The sequence below is a fragment of the Panthera leo genome, chromosome B3 (assembly GCF_018350215.1).
Source record: "Panthera leo isolate Ple1 chromosome B3, P.leo_Ple1_pat1.1, whole genome shotgun sequence".
In the NCBI taxonomy this organism is placed as follows: Eukaryota; Metazoa; Chordata; class Mammalia; order Carnivora; family Felidae; genus Panthera; species Panthera leo.
The window spans coordinates 7379569-7402927 of NC_056684.1; the positions used below are offsets into that span (position 1 = coordinate 7379569).

Genomic DNA, 23359 nt, shown 5'->3' on the forward strand with positions numbered 1-23359 from the left:
CAATTAGGCCCCAGGCCATCTTGGGGCCAGGGCTGGGTGTTAGTAAGCTTTGCCCTGGAGCAGCTGTTGCTGTATTATTCATGGGGCCATCTGCGTTGTTGATGGGGCAGGGAAAGCCTTACTTCAGGATCCTTGAGACAGCCCCTGAAGCCCGGGCTGAGGGCCCCTCATCGAGAGACCTGACGCGCTGGGACAACTGACAGCATCATGTAGATTGAGGGCTGCCTTTCTATGCTTGTGGCCCATCTCCCCGAGTCAGGGTGCGAAGACTATAGTCCGTTCGCTCCGAGGATGCCCAGGGCACCCGTGTTGAGAGACTCGGCATGCTTTCTGTTGTGTGTGTGCGTCTTGCCCTCTAGGAGGAAAGTCCTGAGGGATAGGGGAAAACTTGAGGTTTATTTTGCAGTTTCCAGGAGACTCTGGAATGGAGGGTGGGCCAGGTCTCATGGCACATCCTTTCGATTGGACCACGTTCTAGAGGAAAGGGATGGAAGGAAACAAAAAACCAGTGTGCTTATCCGTGGCAATGTCAGCCCACTTAATTCTCCCACCAGCCTCGGGACACTTTGGTGCTGTCAGCCCTTTGGCGGGGGGGAGGGGGGGGCGGCACTGAGAAGTCAGGGTACTCAGCAGAGCAGGGCTGGGGTGAGGCAGGACTGAATGAAGCACGTGGGGCTCGAAGCAACCCAGCCCAGCCCCTTGCTTGCTAATCTTTTCCACCCAGGTGGATAATTTGTATTTTTACAACTACTTCATAATGAATGACCACATCTTGTCAAGTGAGCACCTGGGAAAAACCAGGCTGACCTGGTTCAGTTTGCATATATGCAAGCATCTGGACCCTGGCTACCATTCCAGGCCCGTCCACACCTCCCCTGCGACACGAATACAAACGCTGCTCCGCGTCCTTAGGCCTTCTTGCCCTCCACGTGCTGGGCAGCCATTCTGACCTTCTGCTTTTCCCAAGGAAGCCATCATGCACCTGTTGCCCCTGCTTGCTCCTTGCTGTGAGGGTTAAACGGGGGTGATGCACGTGGAATGTTGAGCGTGGTGGCGGGTACGTGCTAAGTGTGACACAAATGTTTCTCCATTTTTCTTTCTCAGCTCTCGTTTTCTCTTGCCCACTTGTCTTCTTTCCTCTCAATCCGTTGTCTCGGCCACGGTGGCCTCTAGCCTTAATGCCAAGGCAGACAACCACCAAGGTCTGGACCTCACCCTTCACTTTGCTCCTCTAGGACCTCATCCTGATTCCTAGTACATTGAACCTCTTTCTTTCCACTGGTTCCTTCTCTTCTGTTTTCAACTAAAGACCTTCTCTTTGATTTCCTGTCTCCTGGAGCTTCAGACCTTGGTGTCAACCTCCACTCATTCCCTGTGCCTCCAGCGAAGCCCCAAATACCACCTTGTCTTCCTTTAAGGTGCCTGTTTAATCCCATCCGCCCCTCCCCCGCTCTCACCAGTCTACTCTGGCCCTTATTGACCAGTCAGCAGCTCTCAAATGGGGTTCCCGCGGGGGTCCCTAAGACCCTCTCAGGGAGACCATGAGGTGGAATCTGACATGTCCTTTGCCCTCTTCACTTCCATTCTCCTGTGGGGGTGCCGTGGACTTTTCCAGAGGCCATGTGCCGTGTGATAACATCATTGCCCTGATGACCAAGGGAGTTTGTGCTAATGGCAGTGTCTTGTTTTAAAATTTTCTGTTTGCATTCCAAAATGGGAAATAGTGAAAGGTATAATCTACACATGCAAAAGCTCTTTGAGGCTCTCAGTAATTCTTTTTAGAAGTTTATTCATTTATTTTTGAGAGCTAGAGAGTGAGCATGGGAGTGGCAGAGAGAGAGGGAGAGAGAGAGAATCCCAAGGAGGCACCTTGCTGCCAGCCCAGAGCCCGGTGCGGGGCTCTGACTCGCAAACGGTGAGATCATGACCTGAGCCAAAACCAAGGCTCGGATGCTCAATCGACTGAGCCCCCTCGGTAATTTTTAAGAGTAAAAAGGAGTTCTGAGACCAAGAAGGTTGAGAACGTTGGCATCGAGCCTGGTGGCCTCCACAGGTCCATGTGTGAATGAGGAGAAGAAGCCCCGTCTGGGTGCACAGAGCCTCACGCCAGGTGCTGGGTCTCATCAAGGTGTGCAGACTGGATTTAATCTCCCATTCATCCCTTTATCCTTTTGCTTGGGTGCTTTGAGAAGTGCACGGACTCCCTGACTACACGGTGACCCCGTGTTTGGAAAACACCCCAACCAGTGTGCCACCCCAGCTCTCCTCTTCCCCAGTTTATCCTGCACAGACCGGCTTTGTTCCCATCACTTCCAGCTCTAAGGGTCTCACTGGTTCCCACTGCCCCTGGATGAATTCCAGACTTCTCGATGTTCAGTGTGGCAGCGAGAGTCCTGCACCATCTGGCCTCCACTCCCCCTTGCAGCTTTATTTCCCAGTGCTGCTCGACATGAACTCTGTGCCCTGGCACGACCTTTCTTTTCTGTGTTCCCATCTCAGCCTCCAGCATCGCCTTGAACTCTTCTCTGGGTCTCTGCCCAGGAGCCACGAAGTCAGGGGTGGTGCTGGCTCCTCTGTGTCTCCCGTCACGCCCAGAAGCACCTCGTAGTTGATAGGTGGGGTGGAGGATGCACGGGGGCTTGGAGTCAGCGGGCTGAGGTATGGAGCCTTGCTTTGTCGCACACCAGCCGAGGGACTTCGAGCATGTGACTCACCCCTCCAAACGTAAGAGGAGCTCCCTCCTCTGTAGGGGGAGAGTGCCGGCCGTCTCCTAGGGTGGCTGTGGGAAGCAGATACTCAGTGAAGGTTAGGTCCCTTCTTTTTTTCTGAAAGAGAGCAGCGTACTTTCAGACCAAAGGGAAATCATGCAAAGGTGTTGCCATGTTCTACCTGTGGTGTCCCACTGGCTGGGAAACACAGATTCCTCCCCCGGGACCTCACTTCTTCCTGAAAGCTGATCAATTTGGATGCATGCTTAATTACTTCGGGATTCTGCCACTTGTCCAAAATATCCTGGTTACCCAAGAGCCCTTCTGTCTGGGCACCAGTGGATTTATCTTCCTACTGGTCCAGAAAGAGAATCACATCCCTCTTACCGATCCAGGCATTCAGATTTATCAGATGCCCTTTACTTGAAGAGTCTTATATCAGTGAAAGCCATTCATTGTCCCCCTAATGAGATAACTCCATTTAGAGGGGCGGGGACTTGCTCTAAGTCACATGGAAAGTCAGTGGAGAAGGAAGGCCTTGAACTTGACTCTTTCCCCGTCAGACGCTCTTCTTTACTAAGCTGAGTGCCGCTGGAGAACAGAGACTGTCTTCTTCACCTCTGTATCAACAGCACTCAGCCCACAGCCAAGCATGGAACAGGTGCTTAGTAAGGATTTTGTTGAATTTATGAAAGAATAAAGCTGGTCCCAGGATGGGCTTTGAGCATATCTTAGAAATAGCTAACTACTTACTCCCCAGGGAGAGTAACCCTTTCCTTCCTCCTTCCTTCCTTCCCTCCCTCCCCTTCCCTTCTTTTGTTCATTCAATGGGTATTTATTTGCCAAGCTCAGTTATAGGTACTGGTGATACAGCAATGAACCAAATAGGCAATGTCTCTGACTTCCATGGAGGTTAATTTTTGTTTGGTGAGACAGATGATAAACAAGCAAATAATTTTTCAAAGTGATGCTGGGCAGTGACAAATCCTCAAAAGAAGAGAATAGTTGGGGGTGGGGAGGACTGGACAGTGTGAGGGCAGGGGTTAGCAGTAGCTTACCTGTAGAAGTGATCAGAGGAGGCCATATGATTGTTTAATGAAGTGAGAGAGCCAATCTAGCAGATACGTTATGGGTTAGAACTCTGCAGGTAGAAGGGACAACATGTGCAAAGGCCCCGAGGCAAGAGCAGGCTGGTCATGCTAGTGACCTTGTCAGACAGCAAGGTCAGTGTGACTGAAGAAGAGGAAAGGAGCGTGAGGTAGGAGATGGGATCAGAGAGGTGATGGAGAGCAGTGCGTACCCCGTGGACCTTTGACTTTGACTTTCAATGAGATGGGAAGCTGCTGGAGGCGTTTTGAGAACAGGAGCATCCCAAGCTGACATATTTAAAAGGGTCTCGTTGCCAAGGTAGGTTAAGTGGAGTGGATTTCTGTTTTTCAGACGAGTTTATTAGTTTAAAAACTAGATAAATTCATGGACTTGTAAGTATTTTTTAATTTTTCTCGAGAGCTGGCTAAACCCCTCCTCTGCTTCGTCCCTGAAGAGCAGGTGGGGGCCTCCCTCGCAGCCCCGGGGAGGGAGCTGGGCCATCTTCGGTTCAGGAGGTCCCTTCCCCTGTCGTCTTGCCCACAGGAGATTGGAGCAGAACTTCTTCAACTGCAGCTGTGATATCCGCTGGATGCAGCTGTGGCAGGAGCAGGGGGAGGCCAAGCTCAGCAGCCAGCACCTCTACTGCATCAACGCGGACGGCTCCCAGCTGCCCCTCTTCCGCATGAACATCAGCCAGTGTGGTGAGTGAGCCGCCTGGCACCGCGCTCCGGGGAGGCATCCCTCACACCCCAGACACGGCCCTGCGCAGTGGCCTGGAGAGCCAGGGCCTTTCCCCCACCGGCCTTGAACTCTGCACGGGGGGCAGGTCTAGCTTACCGTTTACCTCCTTGGTGATTCCTGTTCCTTCGTGAGCCAGGCGTGAGAAGGCTGGTTTCAGGAATGAAGACAGGGGTTAAGGGTGTCCCTTGTCAGTGGACCACAGTTGACCCGCTTGTCAACCAGACCCGGAGGAGTATGTCTCAAAGTATGGTTTCTGGACCTTTCTGTATCAGGAGAATCTCAGGTACTTCAGAAAAGCAGGTTCCCGGGCTCCACAGACTTACAAGATCCCAGAATGTCTCAGGATGGGTCTCGGGAATCTGAATTCCTAGCAAACTCCTTGTGGGAGTCCGAAGCAGAGTAAAGCTTGACAGGCAGTGCCCAAAGTGGAAGATGCCGTTTGACGTCATTGCTGGAGCTGCCCCACCCCCACCCACGAGGTCTGACATCTGCCCAGGAGGTGCAGGGACTTGTGGCCTTCCCGGAGCTCCAGCAGCTGGTGCCAAAAGTGCCAGCATCCAGACCAGGGACGAAGTTTTGGTGTTAAGTGTTCGCTTACCTTTCCCCTCATCCTGTCCTCCCTCCCAGACCTTCCCGAGATCAGCGTGAGCCACGTCAACCTGACCGTACGAGAGGGTGACAATGCCGTCATCACTTGTAATGGCTCTGGATCACCGCTGCCTGACGTAGACTGGATAGTCACTGGCCTGCAGTCCATCAACACCCACCAGGTAGGCGTCCGAGGCTCCGGCCCCATCGGGAGGCTGGGGAGGGAGCCCTCGCCCTAGTCTAAATGAGCTAGATCATGAATAGAAGCAGGGCATGGGAGGGTAAGGAAGGGGAAGGAGAGTTCGTGCAGACTTCATTTTCACCCAGCTGCAGTCTTTTCTTGCCAGCTTGATCTTAAACATGCCAGTAAGTTTCTCTGTACCTTAGTTTTCTCATCTGTAAAATGGGTGTAGGCTACCATTCACCTTCTAGGGTAAATGGGAGGGTTTCCTGAGCTCTTGGCTGTAGAGAGCCTGGCCCTTGGTGCGCACAGCAGCAGGAAGCGCCTCCTTCACTTGCTGCACTGCTTTCTTTTTGATTCCTGAAGGTGCTTGGGAGTTGGGTGGGGAGTCACTTTGTAGAAACCGATTCCTTCTTTTTGTCGGGGTTTCAGACCAATCTGAACTGGACCAATGTGCACGCCATCAACCTGACGCTGGTGAACGTGACAAGTGAGGACAACGGCTTCACCCTGACGTGCATCGCGGAGAACGTGGTGGGCATGAGCAATGCCAGCGTCGCCCTCACCGTGCACTGTGAGTGGCTGCCGTTAAGGGGGTGGCTGTGCTGTGTACCAAGGTGATGGCAGCGTGGGAGGCGGGGCAGGTGTTCGAGGAGTTAGTCCTGGGCTGGTAACTCCAGAAAGGCTGTCCCTGTCCCCCAGGAGGTGGCATGCTTCCACCTCATCTATGTTTCAGAATACCCCACGGTTGACCCAAGTCTGCCTTCTGTTACCCCCTAGAAGGTCATGGGAAGGAGCCCTCCAGGTGCGCTGGACCCGGGAGGCTCGGGTAAAGACGGCCATCCCTTCCCCCTCCTTGGGGACGGTGGTGGGGAAACCGCTTGTCCCCCCAGTCTTTTCAGAGCTGGCCGGGGAAGAACTGGGATTCCCACCCCAGTTTCTGGAAGGCTGCCCCGGGACGCGGGAGACTCTGAGTCCTGGGAGTCAGCTGGCGTATCCCCCGCAGACCCTCCGCGCGTGGTGAGCCTGGAGGAGCCCGAGCTGCGCCTGGAGCACTGCATCGAGTTCGTGGTGCGTGGCAACCCACCGCCCACGCTGCACTGGCTGCACAACGGGCAGCCGCTGCGTGAGTCCAAGATCACCCACGTGGAGTACTACCAGGAGGGCGAGGTGTCCGAGGGCTGCCTGCTCTTCAACAAGCCCACCCACTACAACAACGGCAACTACACCCTTATCGCCAAAAACCCGCTGGGCACGGCCAACCAGACCATCAACGGCCACTTCCTCAAGGAGCCCTTCCCAGGTGAGGGCGGCGCGGCCTTCCGGTGCTCGGATTCCTTCCGGGGAGCATGCGGGGCGGGGCAGTGGTAGAGAGAAGGCGCAGCGTCAGCCTCCATACCGCCACCTCGGGTCACGGACTCACCCGGGGGCGTGTTCAGCCCCCACCAGCATTTTGAGTAAATCAGGTAAAGCTGTTGTTTTTCATCAGGCGTCGCAGTGAAAAGCCAGACCCTCTCGGGAGTGTGCAGCTGTGTGCATATGGGCATGCCCCTTTATGGTAGAGAGAGGGACTGAGAGCTAGACAAGAAAGACGGAGACTCTCGACCCAGCCCTTTACGGGTTGTGAAATTCTGGGCGTGATGGTTTGCTTTTCTGAGCCTCAGTTCCTTCATCTGTGCAATGGGCATGACGATACCACTCCTGTAAGAATCGCAGGCCTCTTAAATGACTTAAGGTGTGCAAAGCGCGTGCCACAGGCTTTGGCACCTAATGATGGTTCGACGACCTTCTATTGCAGTGGTTTCAGGGTCTGTCCCGTTCAACCCCACATTTAACAGATGGGTGCACTGAACCTCCTTCTACTTGCTGGTTAGTAGCAAGGCTTGGCGAGAGTGTAGGCTTCCAGCTCTGAGCTTTCTCTCCCGTTCTGTGGTGAGCTAGTGGGGTGGGGGTGTGGAGGGTGTGGTACCTGAGGTCATCAGCCAGCGGTGGTGCTAATGCTAAGTGGACCTTTGAGTACTGAAGGAACTTTGTTGGTTTGACTGTTTGGGAGGTGACTCTGTCTTTCTCTGCCTGGGCTACAGTATTTCGAATACCTTCCTAAGTCGGAGGAGCAGAAAACACCCAAAGAGTTTAGTGCACGTGTGGGTAGCCTCTCTCGGTGGGTTCAGCAGTTGATGGCTTTCCATCAGTGAAACCCGGGATCTTTGATGACCTTGGTGATTTCTGCTGGGAACAGGCTGGGTGACCTTCAGTCTCCAGATCTCAGGGGTTCTGCTGAGGTTAAGGGGAGTGTGAAGACTGGTCTCAGGTGTGCGTGCACACCCCCCCTCCCCCCGCCCCCCCTCACACACAGGGCAGCCAGAACCAGCATTGTGCCACATCTGGTTACGTGCAGGTGACTTCAGAGCCCGCACATAACAGAGGCCGCAGCTCCAGGAGATCCTGTGTATCTCAGTGCAAGGAGAACCCAACGGGACGCTCCAACAGGGAAACTCCGGAGAATGAGGCTGCTTGGGAGGCCACGTTCTTGCCACTGAGGCCCGGGGGGAGGAGGGTGGTGCACGGTCGCTCAGGAGAGGGTCTAGAACGCTCTGGTGTTTAAGACCCTGGCATTCCTGTTTGGTCCGGCATTTCCAGCACCGCCCCCAGCATGCCCAGCAGAAAGCTTCGGGACTTTTCCCACCGTGGGCCACGCCATCCCTGCTTTGGGAGCTGGAAGAGTCCCGGGGGCACTGTGGAAGCAGCAGCTTTTAGCTGCAGAGATACTTTGCTCTTAGGGGCACATAGTCAGGCCAGGCCTTGCTGGTGTGAGGGGCTAGAGAGGCCCTTTTGCCCTGCCTCTGTCTGCCTAGTGATGAGAGAATGAATTCTAGTTTTTAAAGAGGAGACTGTGCGCTCCCTGATGGGCAAGGAATGAAGTCCCCTGAGGCAGCATGTTTCCAAAGGGAAGCTCCTGGGGTCTGGAGAGAGCAGGGAGCCCTCGAATACTCAGGAGGGAGGGTGAGTCACTCTGGGCTCCTCCCCACAGAGGCTGCCCTGAGAGCCGTTCTCTGTATCCTCCCAGCCTTACAGACACCCTTTTCTGTCCCCAAGAGACACAGCATCCCCATCTCATGGTCTCTGGAGACCCTTGCCACCTTATCAACTCTCCTTAGGCCAGTGGTTCTTAAAGAGGGGTCCCCGGACCAGCAGCATCACCATCACCTGGTGTTAGAAACAGATCCTTGAGCCCCACTCGGACCTGCTGAATCAGAAGCCCTGGGGTGGGGTCCAGAGCTCCACACTTTAACAAGCCCCCGGGCGACTTGGTGCTCCCTCGTTTGTAATCCGCTGCCTCGGTGGTGTTCGGTGGGCGTGAGGGGAGAGTCACAGAGAGGCCCGAGGGGAAACCGCCCACCCGCAGGGACTTCCTCAGAGCCACGTGCACCCTGCCAGGGCCACCCTGTGCAGAAGTCTGCTTGCTTTATGAATCTGAAGGAATCAACGCATGATGAAAAGGCAGTGACAGGGAAAAGATGGGCCAACGTCAAAACGTCTAAAACGTTCGGGAGAGTAAATTACCTGGAGGAGCAGGCAGTCCGCCTCGTACCCGCCGAGCCCTGGCTGGAAGGCTGTCTGTGGATTCCTGCTCTTCTCTTTTGCCACGAGGGTGTCGGGACGTCCCACTTATGTTTATCACAGGTGGTCCTCTCTCGCTCTCGGGCAAGCGGAGCATGGAGATTAAGAGCGAGGGTTCTGAAATCAGACAGACCGAGGTGCAAATCCCTTCTGCGAGCCTGCCAGACAGGCGGCCCTGTGCTCCGAGAACGGGGTTGGCGCTTGGTACGTGATTGGCGTGTCACGAAGGACGATCACTACCCTGCCTCTGCTTCTTCATCTGTAGGATGGGCACAAGAACAACAGCTCCCTGCCTAAGTTGCCCTGAGGAGGAAACGCGGTGACGAGTGCCAAGGGGGCTCAACAACAGCTGTTAGCTCTTAAACCGGGATTCTTGGGATGTGGAGGGATGCGATGAATTTAGGAATCTAAATCGCTCATCAGCTCTGTGATCTCAGGCAAATTACTCCGCCCCCTGCCTCTATCTCGAAGGCGGTGGTGAAGATTAGCTCGCCCATGGTGGATTCATCCACCTCCAGTACCGACAACCGTGCTTGGCACAGAGTAAGCCCAGAGTACCGTTGGTTTTAATTTTTTTTTGAAAACCCACAAGGGCACCTGACAAGGGGATCTATGTTGGGGGCAAAACAAGATCTAAAGGTGAGGGTCTCCTTTCCTGACTCCTCATGGTCCTGAGACCCACGGGAGAGATTTGATTGGAATGAATATATTTAATGGGACATTCTGGAAATGCGGAGGGTTCCATCAGTAAGGATTTTCTCAGTAGGACATTAAAACAAAAATGTTCTGGAAAAGTTGTGTGTGTGTGTGTGTGTGTGTGTGTGTGTGTGTGTGTGTTTCCAAACTGTCCATGCTGAACAGAGAGAAGCACTAGAATATTCAGCATGGCATCCAGCCTTTGGTGAAGGAGGTCCCTGGAAGGGTTGGTTAGAGAGGATGGTTCAGGAAGCATGGAGCTCAGTCCTCTTTGAGGTTCTAGGACCTTAGAGGGGGTACCAGAGGGGATCAGGGCATAGGAGTGGGAAGCCAGGAAAAATCAGGGATTCACGTGTCCAGAGCGGAGGGCCAGGAGAGGCTGGGGGTGACTGCAGGGTGGGCTGTAGTCTGGGAGAGAATGTGAAGTTGGAGATCCTTAGATGTGATAGAAGGAGGAATGTTGTTAAGGGGTGTGTGTGTGCGTGTGTGTGTGTGTGTGCATGTGTTTTCCTGCACACGTACAACAAACATCTGAGAACCCTTGACAGAATATTTAGGAATAAGTGAGCTGCCATAGCTCTTAAATTCTCATTTTTTACTTGGCCGGGAAGTCCAGTTCCTTCACTGAGATTTTTACAACAGCAGAAGCAGAATTCCCTCGGGACGCTGGGTACAAACAAAGGGAGAAATCATTGCCCTCGAGCTCTCAGCCTCTGTCCAGGCTGGTTTCCTTGCCCTGAGGAACTTGTGGAGACCAGCACGTGGTCACAGGCTGCTGGTGCCCGGTCCAGGGGCGGGGGGCAGGGGAGCGGGAAGGAGGTGTTCCTCCCCTTGTTTGAGTCCCTGGCAGCTGAGTGCAGGGCTGCTGGGACGGGGCTCCTGTGCGGGATGCGCGGTGAGAGCGGGTGCTGTGGCATGGCTTCCCTTCTTCCAGCTGAAGCTGGGGCATCTGTTCTCACCAACAAGTCTCCGTCCGGCTCTTTGTCTGGACGCAGGCTGCTGCCTCCCTTCTCCCTTCTTTGGGCCTTGTCGGCTTTCCCTGCAAGGCTCTTCTTGACGCGATTTGGGACTGGAGGGGTGCAGTCTGGGACTGGGGGAGCATTGCACACATGCCCATGCCCACCGCAGTCACTCTCAGACAGCGCTGTGGCATACGGGTCCGGTCATCTCCCCGGCTGCTGGTGGGGTCAGAGATGAGGACCACTCCTGGTACAGCTGTCCTCTTCCAGTGCAAAATTCCAGGTTAGAGGAGACCCATGAAGTCTCCCTGTTCTGAGGCTCACGTGCTTCCTGGATGGGAGAATGTTCCTAGGCTCCAGCAAGGGAGCTAAGCACGGAGGCTGATTGGGAGATTTCGGGGTTCACAGATGTGGCCAAAACATTTGGCTGACCTGAGACTATTCTCTAATAAATGGGAGGCTTGTGAGAAATAAGCAGATCGGTGTTAATTATGGATTGATCTGGCACCTCTCTTTCCTCGGGCTCTGAAACCAAGGGTAGAACCCCTTCTCCTCCATCCTTCCCACAAATCAGGCATTTGGTTATGTGCAATTCAGAAAAGGTGGTAGCATGATGGGCAGGCTCAGGAATTTGGAGAAAGCTCCCTTGGTCTGCCTCAAATGGTGCAAAATGGACAACAGACAGGCCATTTATTTTCATATGTATATATAACATATATATTAATCATGTATATGCAACATATATATATCATACATATGTGTATATTAATTTAAGTTAAATTAATTTAAGTTAAATTAATTTAAGTTCTAGTTAGTTAACGTACAGTGCAATATTGGTTTCCAGAGTAGAAATCAGTGACTTACCACTTAAATACAACACCCAGTGCTCATCACAAGTGCCTCCCTTAATCCCCATCACCCGCCCAGCCCACCCCCCACCCACCTCCCTCCACCGGCCCTCAGCTTGTTCTTTGTCAGTAACAGTCTCTTGTGGTTTGCTTTGCTCTATTCTCTTTCCCCCCTTCCCATGTGCTCATCTGTTTTGTTTCTTAAATCCCACATATGAGTGAAATCATATGGCATTTGTCTTTCTCTGATTGACTTATTTCGCTTAGCATAATACATTTCTAGCTCCATCCATGTCACTGCAAATGGTAAGATTTCATTCTTTTTGATGGCTGAGTGATAGCCATACCACATCGTCTTTATCCATTCATCAGTCGATGGACATTCGGGCTCTTTCTATGGTTTCGCTATTGGTGATAATGCAAGCCATCTGTTAATGGTACATTCACTATAAATAGGACTTTCTCTAGACTCCTTCACAGAAAGCATCACTTTCTCCACAGGTAGAGAAGAAGATTTGAGCCATAATTATAATGACGGTGAGGACTTAGCCAGTGAATGAATGAATGAATAAGTGAATGAGTTGTTCTTATTTTTCAGGGTGTGGTAGGCTTGTGGCAGGAGTAGATGTAATATAATGCAGTGGTTCTCAGAAGGACCAGCAGCATCAGAATCATCTGAAAAGTTGGTAGAAATGCAAATTGGCAAGACCTTCCCCAGACTTCCTGACTCAGAATCTCTGGGGTGAGGACCAATAATCTAGGTCTATTAAAAAAATATATATTTTTTGGAAAAAAAATTTTTTAAGACTTTTAACTCTTCATTTTGAAACAGTTTAAGATTTACCCCCAAAAGTAACAAAACAGTGCAAAGAACCTCCTTGTACCCATCGCCCAGCTTCCCCAAATGTTAGCATCTTACATAAACACAATCCCATGTGCAGACGCAGGATATTAACACCGACACTGCTATCCCATCTACAGACTTTATTCTTTATTTTTGTCCACTGGTGTCCGTTTTTCTCTAGGACCCAAAGCAGGGTCATAACACTGCACGTAATGCTACGTCACCTTATTCTCTTTCAGTCTCTAGGTTCCTCAGTCTGCCTTTGTCTTTCCTGAGCTGGACACTCTTGAAGAATACTCACTAGTTATTTTGTGGGCTTCCCCACAGTTTGGGTTTGTCTGCTCTCGTCTCACAATTCAATATGGGTTAATGCATTTTTTGGCACGAGCACCACAGAAATGATGCCGTGTCCTTTCAGGACATCATATCAGAGGGCACATCTATACTTCTTATTACCGGTGACATTAACTTGGTCGACATCGTGTCTGCTACGGTTCTCCACTGCAAAGTGGTTTTTTTATTATTTAAACAAAGTTGTTTTTTTTTTTTTAAATATTTGAGAGAGAGAGAGAGAGAGAGAGAGGTAGGGAGGGAGACACAGAATCCGAAGCAGGCTCCAGGCTCTGAGCGATCAGCCCGGAACCTGACGCAGGGCTCGAACCTAGGAACCATAAGATCATGGCGTGAGCCGAAGTCAGATGATTAATCGACTGAGCCACCCGGGCGCCCTGCAAAGTGATTTTTTTTCTCCCTTTGTAACTAAACGAGTATGAAACTTTGAAACTTTGTAAATGTCTTGTTCCTTATCATGCGTTCACACGTTAATTTTAGCATTCATTGATGGTTCTTGCCTGAAACGGTTATTAACAGTGGTTATTTGTCAGTGGTAATTTTTCTAATTCCGTCATTCCTTCTGTATTTATTAAGTGGAATTCTACTGTAAGGAAGAGCTTTCTCTTCCTCCCCATTCATTCAGTTATTTATTTATATTGGTATGGACTCATGGGTATTTATTTTGTCCTATGACTTATGATGCATGTAGTTTGCTTGGGCTATACCATAAGGGAGTATCACAGACTGGACGGCTTAAACAAGAGACATTTATTTCCTCCCAAACCTGGAGGTTAGGTGTCCACAAGGTTGATGCCGTCTGAGGCCTCTCTCTTCCTTGGCTTGCAGACAGGTGTCTTCTTTTTTTCTCTTTAATTTTTTTTTAACGTTTATTTATTTTTGAGAGAGACCGTGCACGAAGTGGGGAGGGACACACAGAGAGAGGGACACACAGGATCCGAAGCAGGCCCAGGCTCTGAGCTGTCAGCACAGATCCCGACGCAGGGCTTGAACCCATGAACCACGAGATAATGACCTGAGCCGAAGTTGGACACTTACCCGCCTGAGCCCCCCAGGCGCCCGCAGATGGGTGTTTTCTTTCTGTATCTCTACGTGGTCTTCCTTCCGTGTGTGTCTGTGTCCTCATATCCTCTCTTAGAAGGACACCAGCCGTACTGGATTAGCTTCCACCCTAATGACTTTATTTTAACTTAATTACCTCTTTAAAGACCCTGTCTCTCCGTGCAGTCATGTTCTGAAGAACTGGAGATTAGGATCTCAACCATATGGATTTTGGGTGGAGATAATTCAGCCTATAACAATCCATGACTGTCTTTATTTATATTATTGCTTAACTGTCCCAAATTTGGTCATTGGAAGCTCCTTCACCTTGGCTCCTGTGTTCTTTGCCCGTGCCCCCATTAATTTGGAGCCCTTTCTTACTTTCCAGTACTATGAGATATTCCAGGTACATCTTATGCTTCCTCTGACCCAGGCCTGAAATGATGCATTTCTCCAGGAAGCCCTCATTCCTTTGATTGGAGAAAGACAGTGCTCACGCCCTAGATGGTCCTATTCCCTGCTAGAATTTGAGAATCTCTGATAGAGTGGTTATGAGCTCAGACTTGGATTTGAATTCAGCTCCTTCTGTGCCCTCTTGGATGAGTGAGATGCGGTTCCTTCCTTAACCTCCGTAAGCTTGTTTCTGTTTCTGTTAAACGGGGATAGTGCTCTCCACCTGCTGGGATGCTTGTAAGGATCGAGCGGTGTGTGACATAGAGCATGTAGCTCAGCCCCTGGCTCATAATCGATGTCTAATAATGACGAGCTTTCACTGTTAGGTGAGCCATTTCTAGAGGCAAAGATCCAGTACCACATTTTCGTCCGGGGGTCGGGCAGAGTCATAGAGGGGTTCCCAGGAACGTCTCCGGGACCCGCCAGAATAAACTCCACGTGTCAGTTTGAGGAATTCAGTCTTGGGGTCATAGCTGCTGGCATTTTCAGGGAAGGTCCGGGGAAGCCCACCCGTGCAGCATTTCTTCTTGGCTCTGAGGTACCACCAACACCCCCAGCACTCTGGGTACCCGAAGGACGGAGCACCGTGGGTGAGACGTTGTGTCTCGTTTTAATTTTCCATCTCATAGGCCCCAGGTGGGCCGGGCCACCTCCCTCGAAGCTGGGAGCTTTCTCTCTCCTTCCTTCCCACTTGGAAGACCACCTCCTGAAGGGGTTGTGTAGTGTGGAGGAGGGGTGGATATGCCAAGGAGTTTAGTTTTCAGTTGCCGGGTGACAGGGGAATCATGGCGAATGGGGGAGGTCGCAGCTATTAGGAAGCTAGGGTGCATCTGTTCTGGTTTTTATTACACTTGTTAATTATCTCTTTGTCTTTTTTGCAGAGAGCACGGATAACTTTGTCTCTAGTAAGTCTGCTTTACTTTCTGCTTTGGAACTGATTCATTCTGATACTTTCAGTAATTATTGAATCCACCTAGCCCTCTTTCCTATTCCACGGCCGCCCCCAGACCCCTGGCAGCTGAGAGCATCTGAGTGAATTGTGAAGGTCAGCCGGAGAGTAGAAATACCTCTTAGGAAGCTCCAGGTGCACACCTCTTGGGCTCTTGGCCTCAGTTTCCCCCAGGGAGTTCTCGGAGGTCTGAGCCTGTTGTGGGTCTCCCTGCCTGGATGGGAAGGAGGGATGTGGGGTTTCATATTCCCGGGTAAGACCCCTGTTGGTCAACCCTGTTCTTGTGGAGAGAAGGGGGAGCCTCTACACCTGTGTTCCTCACCTGCTCTGAGGACCCCAGACTCTGGCTGGGACTCACCTTGTGAGTGATTTACCAGCTCTCCTGATAGGCTTGTGTGTCCTCAAGTGGAATTATCGAGGCTCAGTTTACAAGCAGTTTGGGGCTAGGACTAGACAATCCTAAAAGAATGTGGTGTTTTGCTCATGGGCTGTGGGGAAACCTGTATTTATTGCTTTTCCTTCTGTCCCCTGTGGGAGAGCAGCGGGCACTCATTTCTGCCCTGTGTGTGGGCTGAGATAGTGGACAGTCCTACCGAGCGCACCCCTTACCGTTTGGCACAGACGTGAAGATCGTCTGTGATTCCTTTATTTGTCCTTGGTCTGAGAGGACTTGTCATCTCACAGAATGTCCCTCCAGAGATTTCTGAATTGGGGCCGTTTCGTGGCCAGGAGGTGATTTGAGACAGAGGACAAATGGACACTTGGCTTCCCGTCCAGGCTTTGCTGGGAAAAGGTGGTGCCTCCTGGTCAGATGGACCTTCTTGCGTCTTACCCTGAGCTGCCATTGTCCTGACCTCTGCGGTAGGGGAGCGGACACTGGGCTGTTCTTGGAGCCGCGAACCTCCTGGGTCTTGCTGAGGAGTAAAGAGAGAGAGATCGAGGAGGGGCCCTGGGGAGCCCGGGACAGGAGCAGGAGAGCCCACAACAGAGGGTCGCCGAGCATCAGCACCAGCTGCCATCACCACCAAATGTGCCCAGTGCAGACCCTGGCCGGGATCCCAAACCATTTTTTCTACCCCTTTGTACCTAATAGTTCATGGCCCACGTGGCCCAGGTGACATTGCTTGTTCTGGAATGGGGGCAGGGGGATGGCAGTGAGGGTACTTTATTCCTTGCAGAGTTTGGCCTTGAGCTGTCAGCATCAGCTAGGCAGCCCGAAGGGGCCTGGTCCCTGGGGACTCCTGCAAAGCCTGAGGAGGTCCGACAGTCAGAGTCTGGCTCGAAGGGGATGTTCTCCAGCAGGAACTCCTGAGGGGTCCTTGAGATTCGGGCGGGGACTGTGGCTGAGACCAGTGAGAGCCAACCTCCTCCTCCTCTTCTGTTTGGTTTTCAGTCTATGATGTGAGCCCCACGCCCATCACTGTGACCCACAAACCGGAGGAAGACACTTTTGGGGTGAGTCACTTTTTGATCAAGGGGAAGGTGTTCACTAAGGAAGTTGTTTTCAGACTTCGTTTTAGTAGCTGACGTTTTACCTTGCTTGGAGCCTGTGTATACAGCAGAGAAAAGAACAAAACTGTGATGAATGACCTCCTTTCAGGTGTTTGAAACCTGCCTTGTTTGATGAGAATAAGTCATTGTTTGAGGAAGTCTTTGAGGACCCGCTGTAGGCCCTAGGGCTCCGAAGAGAACGGTTTGAAAATCCCCGCTCTGTTAGGAGCCTGGATGGGCCTGATTTGAAGGGGACGCTAGCCACTCAAGTCTCCTACGAAAGTCGAAGTTGCTCAGAGCGTATCCTTGGGTGGGTTTTTCAAGCCCCCCACCTCCCCTGCCTGACTCTCAGAGCCAGAGATTTCTCTGGAGAGGGGAGCAAAGGGGGCTTTTTTAGAGTCCAGATCTCCTAGAACGTTCTGGATAAGAATATTCTGTAAAGAATGTCAGTGTGAAGGTACAGAGTTTTTTGTTTGTTTGTTTTTTGCTTTTTTGGTTGTTGTTCATTAAAATAACAAACAGGGGCACCTGAGTGGCTCAGTCGGTTAAGTGTCTGACTCTGGACTTCAGCTCAGGTTATGATCTCACGGTTTATGAGTTCAAGCCCCACCTTGGATTCTGGCCGGGCATTATGGAGCCTGCTTGGGATTCTCTCTTTACCTCTCTCTCTGCCCCTTCCCTGCTTGTGCTCCTTTCTCTCCCTCTCTCTCTTTCGAAATAAATAAACTTAAAAAAAAAAAACAAAAACGACAACAAACAATAGACAAACCCCTCTGAAACCGCCCTTGCACTGCGGATGATGGCTCCCAGATGAGAGGCTGAATCATGGAATGTTCTCTCATCCAGTTGGGGAATTAATTTTCTTTTAATGTGCTGAACGTCTCATGAATTACTGCTTCTAAAGACTTCACTCAAGTCTTTACAAAGTCCTGAATGGGCTGCAGCTGTGCCTGCGGTGGGACCGCTTTCATTTGGGCGCATGTGGGTTTCCCGTGACTGTTCTCAACCGTCTGCTTTTGGCCCCTCCAGGTATCCATAGCTGTTGGACTTGCTGCTTTTGCCTGCGTCCTGTTGGTGGTTCTCTTCATCATGATCAACAAGTACGGTCGACGGTCCAAATTTGGAATGAAGGGTAAGGTGGGATTTTCATTTGCAAGGGTCTCGTGGGGGAACCGTGGTTCCTTTTGATCAAAAGATGCGGTTTTAATTCTCCCTTCGCTCTCCAGGAGGGTCTGTCTGGTAGTGTGCTTAAGTGGTCCTGGTGGAGACGCCTGTCTACACCTTATTATTGGTAGTGATGGATTGGAAGCTGTGTTGGTGTCTGCGGGGGCCAGACTGTGGGTTGCCTGGTTTTGCCGTGATTGCCGGAAGCATCGCGTAGCTGGGCTGCTGCATGAGGGTAGTTTGTGAAGGCTGTTGGTAAGAAAAAGGACTCCTTGTTGGAGTCACTTGGTTTCTCTCTTGCCCACTTGCCTTGGATTTGGGATGAGAAGGTACCAGCACGGCTAGATGTGGGGCGGTGGACCCTGGCTTTGGGAGGTTGCCCGTGCAATGGCATTTCCGCACGTAGCTCTACACAGGGTCCCGGAACGGATGCCAAGATCAACATGGTTGCTGAATATGCTGGCCAGCTTCCACAACGCCGAGGACTCAGCCCGTTATGGCCAGGGTGGGCTGTGCGCTGAGGCTTTTCCACCAAGGCTCAGGGTGGGGGAGTGGCACAAAAGGGGTTAACACGGTGAATTAGCATCCATCTGCCCAGTCCCAGGGATGGATCAGACCAGATGGCTCCAGGGAGGCTGGGTACCAGTTCTCAAGCAGAAACTTGAATTTCAGGACCTCTTCCCCTCTGGGGTTTCCTTTTATGGCTGGTGTCAGACGAGAGGTAGGTAGGGAAGGATGATGAAAAGGTCCAACAAGCTGGCAGGTTGCTAGCTAGGATCCAGGTTGGGGCTTTCTGGTGAGAGTATGGCATCCACAGAGATGAATTTCTGCAGCTTCTACACGTGAACTGGTATCTGTGGTGAGGGTCCTGACCTCGGGACTCTGGGACTGAAGGAGGGCACAAGAATGAGATCTCCAGGGACTGTGGTCCCCTGAACTCATGCACATGTTTGAGTGTACGTGGCGGTGGGGTCGCAAGGGGGTCTGGAACGGAACTAGTCCCCCTCTTCTGTTACACTCTCAAAATATCCTGTGACTCCCCCAAAAGTTGAGAATGCTGATACTCAGCAAAAGATACCTATAGAAATATAGAAAGATGGAAAAGAGGAGGGCAGACTACGGGCTTCTTAGAAGCTCCCTGCCTCTGTACTCTCTTTCCGTTCTTGATTAAGCCGAACAGGTCACAGCGAGGCAAGCCAGGTTTTCTTGAATCATACGAAATATTTTGACCCGGAGAAATAACGTGTGCAGGCCAGTTATAAAGAGGGGATGGAAGTTTGACCCAAAGCCCCATGACTTCAGCAAGATCAGACCACTGGGAGGCACCTTGATTGGAGATGCTTCATCTGCGCGTGCTCCCCTGTGCCAGACAGGGCTTCACAGAGGTGGAGGATGAAAAGCACTGAGTGAGCCCCGAGCCTTCGATCTTGGTGTAACCCTCGGGCCCCTGGCTTTGGGGCCCCTGCATAGACTGTTGCTTGTGCAAAGTTTTCCGATCGTGGGAGGAACCTTCTTCCTAGCTGTTTCTCCTTCCACCTGAAAAGACATCAGGGCCTTGACCAAAGGGAAGAATGGGGCATTTCTGCTCCTCGCCGAGGAGGCACGCCACCAGCTGAGACCCTGTGACATGCTTGGCAGCACTGAGAGAGCAGATTTTTCCTATTAATTGTCATCTGGTTTCTGGAACAGTGTGTCCCCATGTCGGATGGATTAGGCAGCATCCAGGGCGGTGCCTTCCCCTCAGCTGTCCTCGGAGCCTCTCTCTCAGCCCCCGCTCCCCTCTCCGGGGCTGAGCTGCCTCCTTGGCCCTGGATGGCCTAGGAGAACACGTCCCCATAGGTGGGAGGGGCGTGTCCCCTACTTGAGAGCCAGGCAGCCTGAGGAAGGTAGGCTGTACTTGGAGGCCAGATGTGGGGGTGGGTCCCAGGCTGACCTTGTTGAGGATTAAGCCTGTATGTCTCTGCTCTCATTACTCCTGATTACTTGGGTTTGGGCCCCATTTTAGGATGAGTGAGTAGATGCCCCAGGCTGCATACACCCTGATCTTTTGTTGCTAGTAGGCATCCCAGTCCGGGAAAGAGAGTGAAGGTGTGGGTACCAGGAGGTCCCCACTCCACCTCTTGATATCCACCCCATGCTCAGCTTTGAATGTTCAAATCTCAGTTAGACTCTGCAGATGCCATTTAATTGCTCTTTGTTTTTAGCAGTTACTTAACCCCTTGCAGCATCTCTTGCCTTACTGGATTGCTGAGTGTTGAGATTTACGTGTAATTGGCATAAAAAATGGGCTCTGGGGATGTAATTTCCCCCCTTCTTTTCTTTATGTATAAGCCTTTCCTGGCTCCTTTTATTGTCCTTCTAGGAAGGGCTGTCCTCTTGACTCAGTCATGCCCTCCTTTGTCACACGCAGTATTTAGTAAGGATGCTTTTATTCTGTACTAATCCCAGTGCCTTGTCATTCCTTGGCACACACATCATCTGACTGTCCTGCTGGACCAGAAACCACAGATCACTCGGCCCGGGATGCCTGAAACTTCGCACAATGTCTGACAAATGCTTGTTGAACTTGAAGTAGATGACTGTATAGTTAATCATAAAAGAAAGCACAGCGTGTGTGTAACTCAGTAATGGGCTAATAAGGGTGACTTTGGCAATTGGAGGTGTCAGGGCAGTGGGAGATAGAGTGGGGATAATGGGGGAAACTCAGAAATAATACCCAGTGTCCACACCTGAGGGCCCGGAACACATTGTGTGGACGAGGAGGGACTGTTAATGTGAACCTTTCTTCCTTTTGAGAAATAAGAAAAAATACAGAAATGCGAAGGCTGGTATAACAAATACTCGTATTCTGACCACTCAGAATAAGTAACTTTTACTGTTTTGTTTTTATATTCGCATGGAATGTTTTATTCTTAGAATAAAGGGAGGAGACATTGCTGACCAACGAAATTTGCTTTAGCTCTCGCCTCTGGTCCCATGCCCAAGGCCGAAGGAGTGTCCCCATGGACAGCCACCAACCTGGGCTTCGTGTGTGTCCATCAGTCCACTGTGTTTCTCCCTCTCCTTGTGTCTCTACCTCTCTTTCTCTGCTGTCTCTGAGCACCTGCCCTCCCCCCTTTGACCCTCTCCCCCACCAGCTCACACCCTGCAGGCTGCCTCCACCCCATGGTGATGCGAGTGGCCAGGTTGGCAACCAGTTCATTTTAACACTTCTGTGTGTATATACACATATACAGATGTATTTTGTTTGTTCTTTTACGGGTCACGAATTGCACCCATAGACATCTAGAAAATGAAAGTGTATATATTTCTTACATCGATCTTATTAATAAACTTAATTTGGACAAGAGAACTTGTGCCAAAACAGTTTTAACCGGCATGATGAAAGACTATAACACACCCACGAGTGATCACGTACAGTATGTGACATAAACCAATATATACCGTATACGAGAAAGTATGCACATACATACATGTGTGGATTTATGTGTGCATATATGTGTGTGCATTTATAAAACACATTGTGTGTGTGTGTGTGTGTGTTTAAAGTTTGTTTATTTTGATAGTGTGCACGCATTTGGGGAGGAGAGAGAGAATCCCAAGCAGGCTCCTGTGCTGTCAATGCAGAGCACAACACTGAGCTCGAGCTCATGAGCCGTGAGATCATGACCTGAACCCAAATCCAAAATCAGACAGTTAACTGACTGAGCCACCCAGGCACCCCAGACACCTCTTTACTTTGATCACCTGCCATCTTGTTCATCAGCACTGGCTTGAGGAAGGGTCACATTCGCATGGGAGCGCATCTCTTGGAATCAGGAAGGTTTTGAAATGATTCTGAGCTAGCGCAGTGGGGGTTTCCTTGGGCTTTTGCTGAAGCCCAGTGTGACTTTAGAGCAGTGGGGGGTGATTGTTTAAGTGTTTGGTGTAGTTTGCTTTGGGAACTGGCCTTCAGAACAGAAGGCGGTGCCCTCCCCCACCCCCAGCAGGGGCAGGGACCTGGAGGCTCCCTGCTGTGCCAGGGTTTAACTCTTGGATTGCTGAATCCTGGGATGGTTGGGAGAGGCAGGGCAAGGGCCATGTACTGGGAGGTAAACATATACAAACATTTCAGTATTTTAACAACTAATTGTATTGTGCCAGTGCGTCCTGGGCCTGGAAATGGCATGGTTGAGAGTTTACACCAACCTCCCTTTCCCAAAATATTTTTAAACTGGACATCAGAAGACCATGGCTGTGATCTGTGGTGCTTAATGGTGTCTGCATTTATGGACGAAGGAGCTGTGGCTCAGAAAAGGAAGTGTTGTGCTCTGGATTCAGGGTGTGGTTAGGCCGAGTTGGGTTTAGGACTCCCGGCTCACAGCCCCAACCACTTTTCATGGCCAGGGAATGACCTAACTCCTTGGTCTTGGCCGCCCCATCATGAACATCCTCAGTGCACCTGCCATCTTCATTTCATATGTTGTTAGAAAAATGATCAAATAAATGATGCACGTGTGTCTTGAAATAGTAAAATAGGTCCTGTAGTTTTCATATAAGGTATCCTAGTTATTTAACAGAGAAAGAAGCAAGTGTGTGGGTTTTTGTAGCCAGTATTTGGCCTCTTCCCTCATGACTACCTTCCAAGTCCTTACACACTTCTAGACCAGGGACGCTGTAGTGGTGTAGTTCATACTGTTTGCCTTCCTCTTAACTCCCATCGAAGAGACAGAATACTGGTTTCTTAGAGCTGAAACAAACCTTAGACTTACTAGGTGAATGCCCCCATTGTGCAGGTCAGGAGACAGATCAGAGAAGTTGCAGTAACCTGCTGAGTGCACAGCTATCTTAGCACAGCGCTGGCCCTACATCCCACATACATGGTGTGTGCAGAGAGCCTGGGAGGGTCCGGGAGATGAACTAGGAGATCAACCCAGTTCTTCCAACGCTTTGTCTTTGAATGCTGTCTCACTTGAGTGGGGCTTTCAGCAATGCCTCTTGTTAATCTACTTTTCTCAAGCTGGGGCACACCTGGCCTGGGGGAAAGTTGGGGGCTGATGGGAGAGTCCTGCTTCCCTGGCTCAGGGGACTTCCTGCGTTTCTTTCTGGACGTGTTGGAGACCTCACAACAGGGCAGCGGAAACCGGAAGGCTGGGGAGGAAGGTAGGCTAGCGCTGTTGCTGGGGCTTCCGGTAATACCTCAAGTGCCTCATCAGCCTACGCTTTCCGTTTATCCTAATGGTTGGATGAGTGCTGGTGCCTGTGGATGGGCACTCCAGGACTGTTCCATTGTGAATTAGCGTCTGTTAATAGGTACTTAAAGTAAAGTGGTTGCCTATTTGATGATGATTGGGGGTTATTAACATTCTTTCCATAAACAGATGGTAACTGTCTTCTGAGTGGATTGTAGAATCCTGCCAGAGTCTTGATTTGGAGGGGCTGGCTCCTGCCAAAACATATCGGGGGGTTGGGGCTTGTGTTGAATGGTCTTATTATCGCTCTGGTTAACCTGTTGGTGAAGGGGGATGGTTGGACCTGGAAAGGCATCATTTCTGAGCTGTTTTCTAGCCTTGGAGCATTGCACCAAGAAGGACTTCTTCCGGCTAGGTGGAGGTGGGGCTGGGAGGGCTCTTGGTCTCCTCAGGTTCAATGCTCC

The 23359-nt window shown here is 51.1% G+C and overlaps 1 protein-coding gene across 2 annotated transcripts in view; it reads left to right on the forward strand.

The window, feature by feature from the left end:
* NTRK3 (neurotrophic receptor tyrosine kinase 3) overlaps window positions 1-23359 on the forward strand; it is a 539904-nt gene that overhangs the window by 277586 nt on the left and 238959 nt on the right. For both annotated transcript variants that reach the window (XM_042941053.1, XM_042941054.1), the window contains 7 exons: window positions 4341-4498; window positions 5166-5308; window positions 5740-5881; window positions 6314-6610; window positions 15002-15025; window positions 16463-16524; window positions 17590-17692. In XM_042941053.1, the coding sequence (XP_042796987.1) occupies window positions 4341-4498; window positions 5166-5308; window positions 5740-5881; window positions 6314-6610; window positions 15002-15025; window positions 16463-16524; window positions 17590-17692 (929 nt within the window). The remainder of the gene's footprint in view (window positions 1-4340; window positions 4499-5165; window positions 5309-5739; window positions 5882-6313; window positions 6611-15001; window positions 15026-16462; window positions 16525-17589; window positions 17693-23359) is intronic.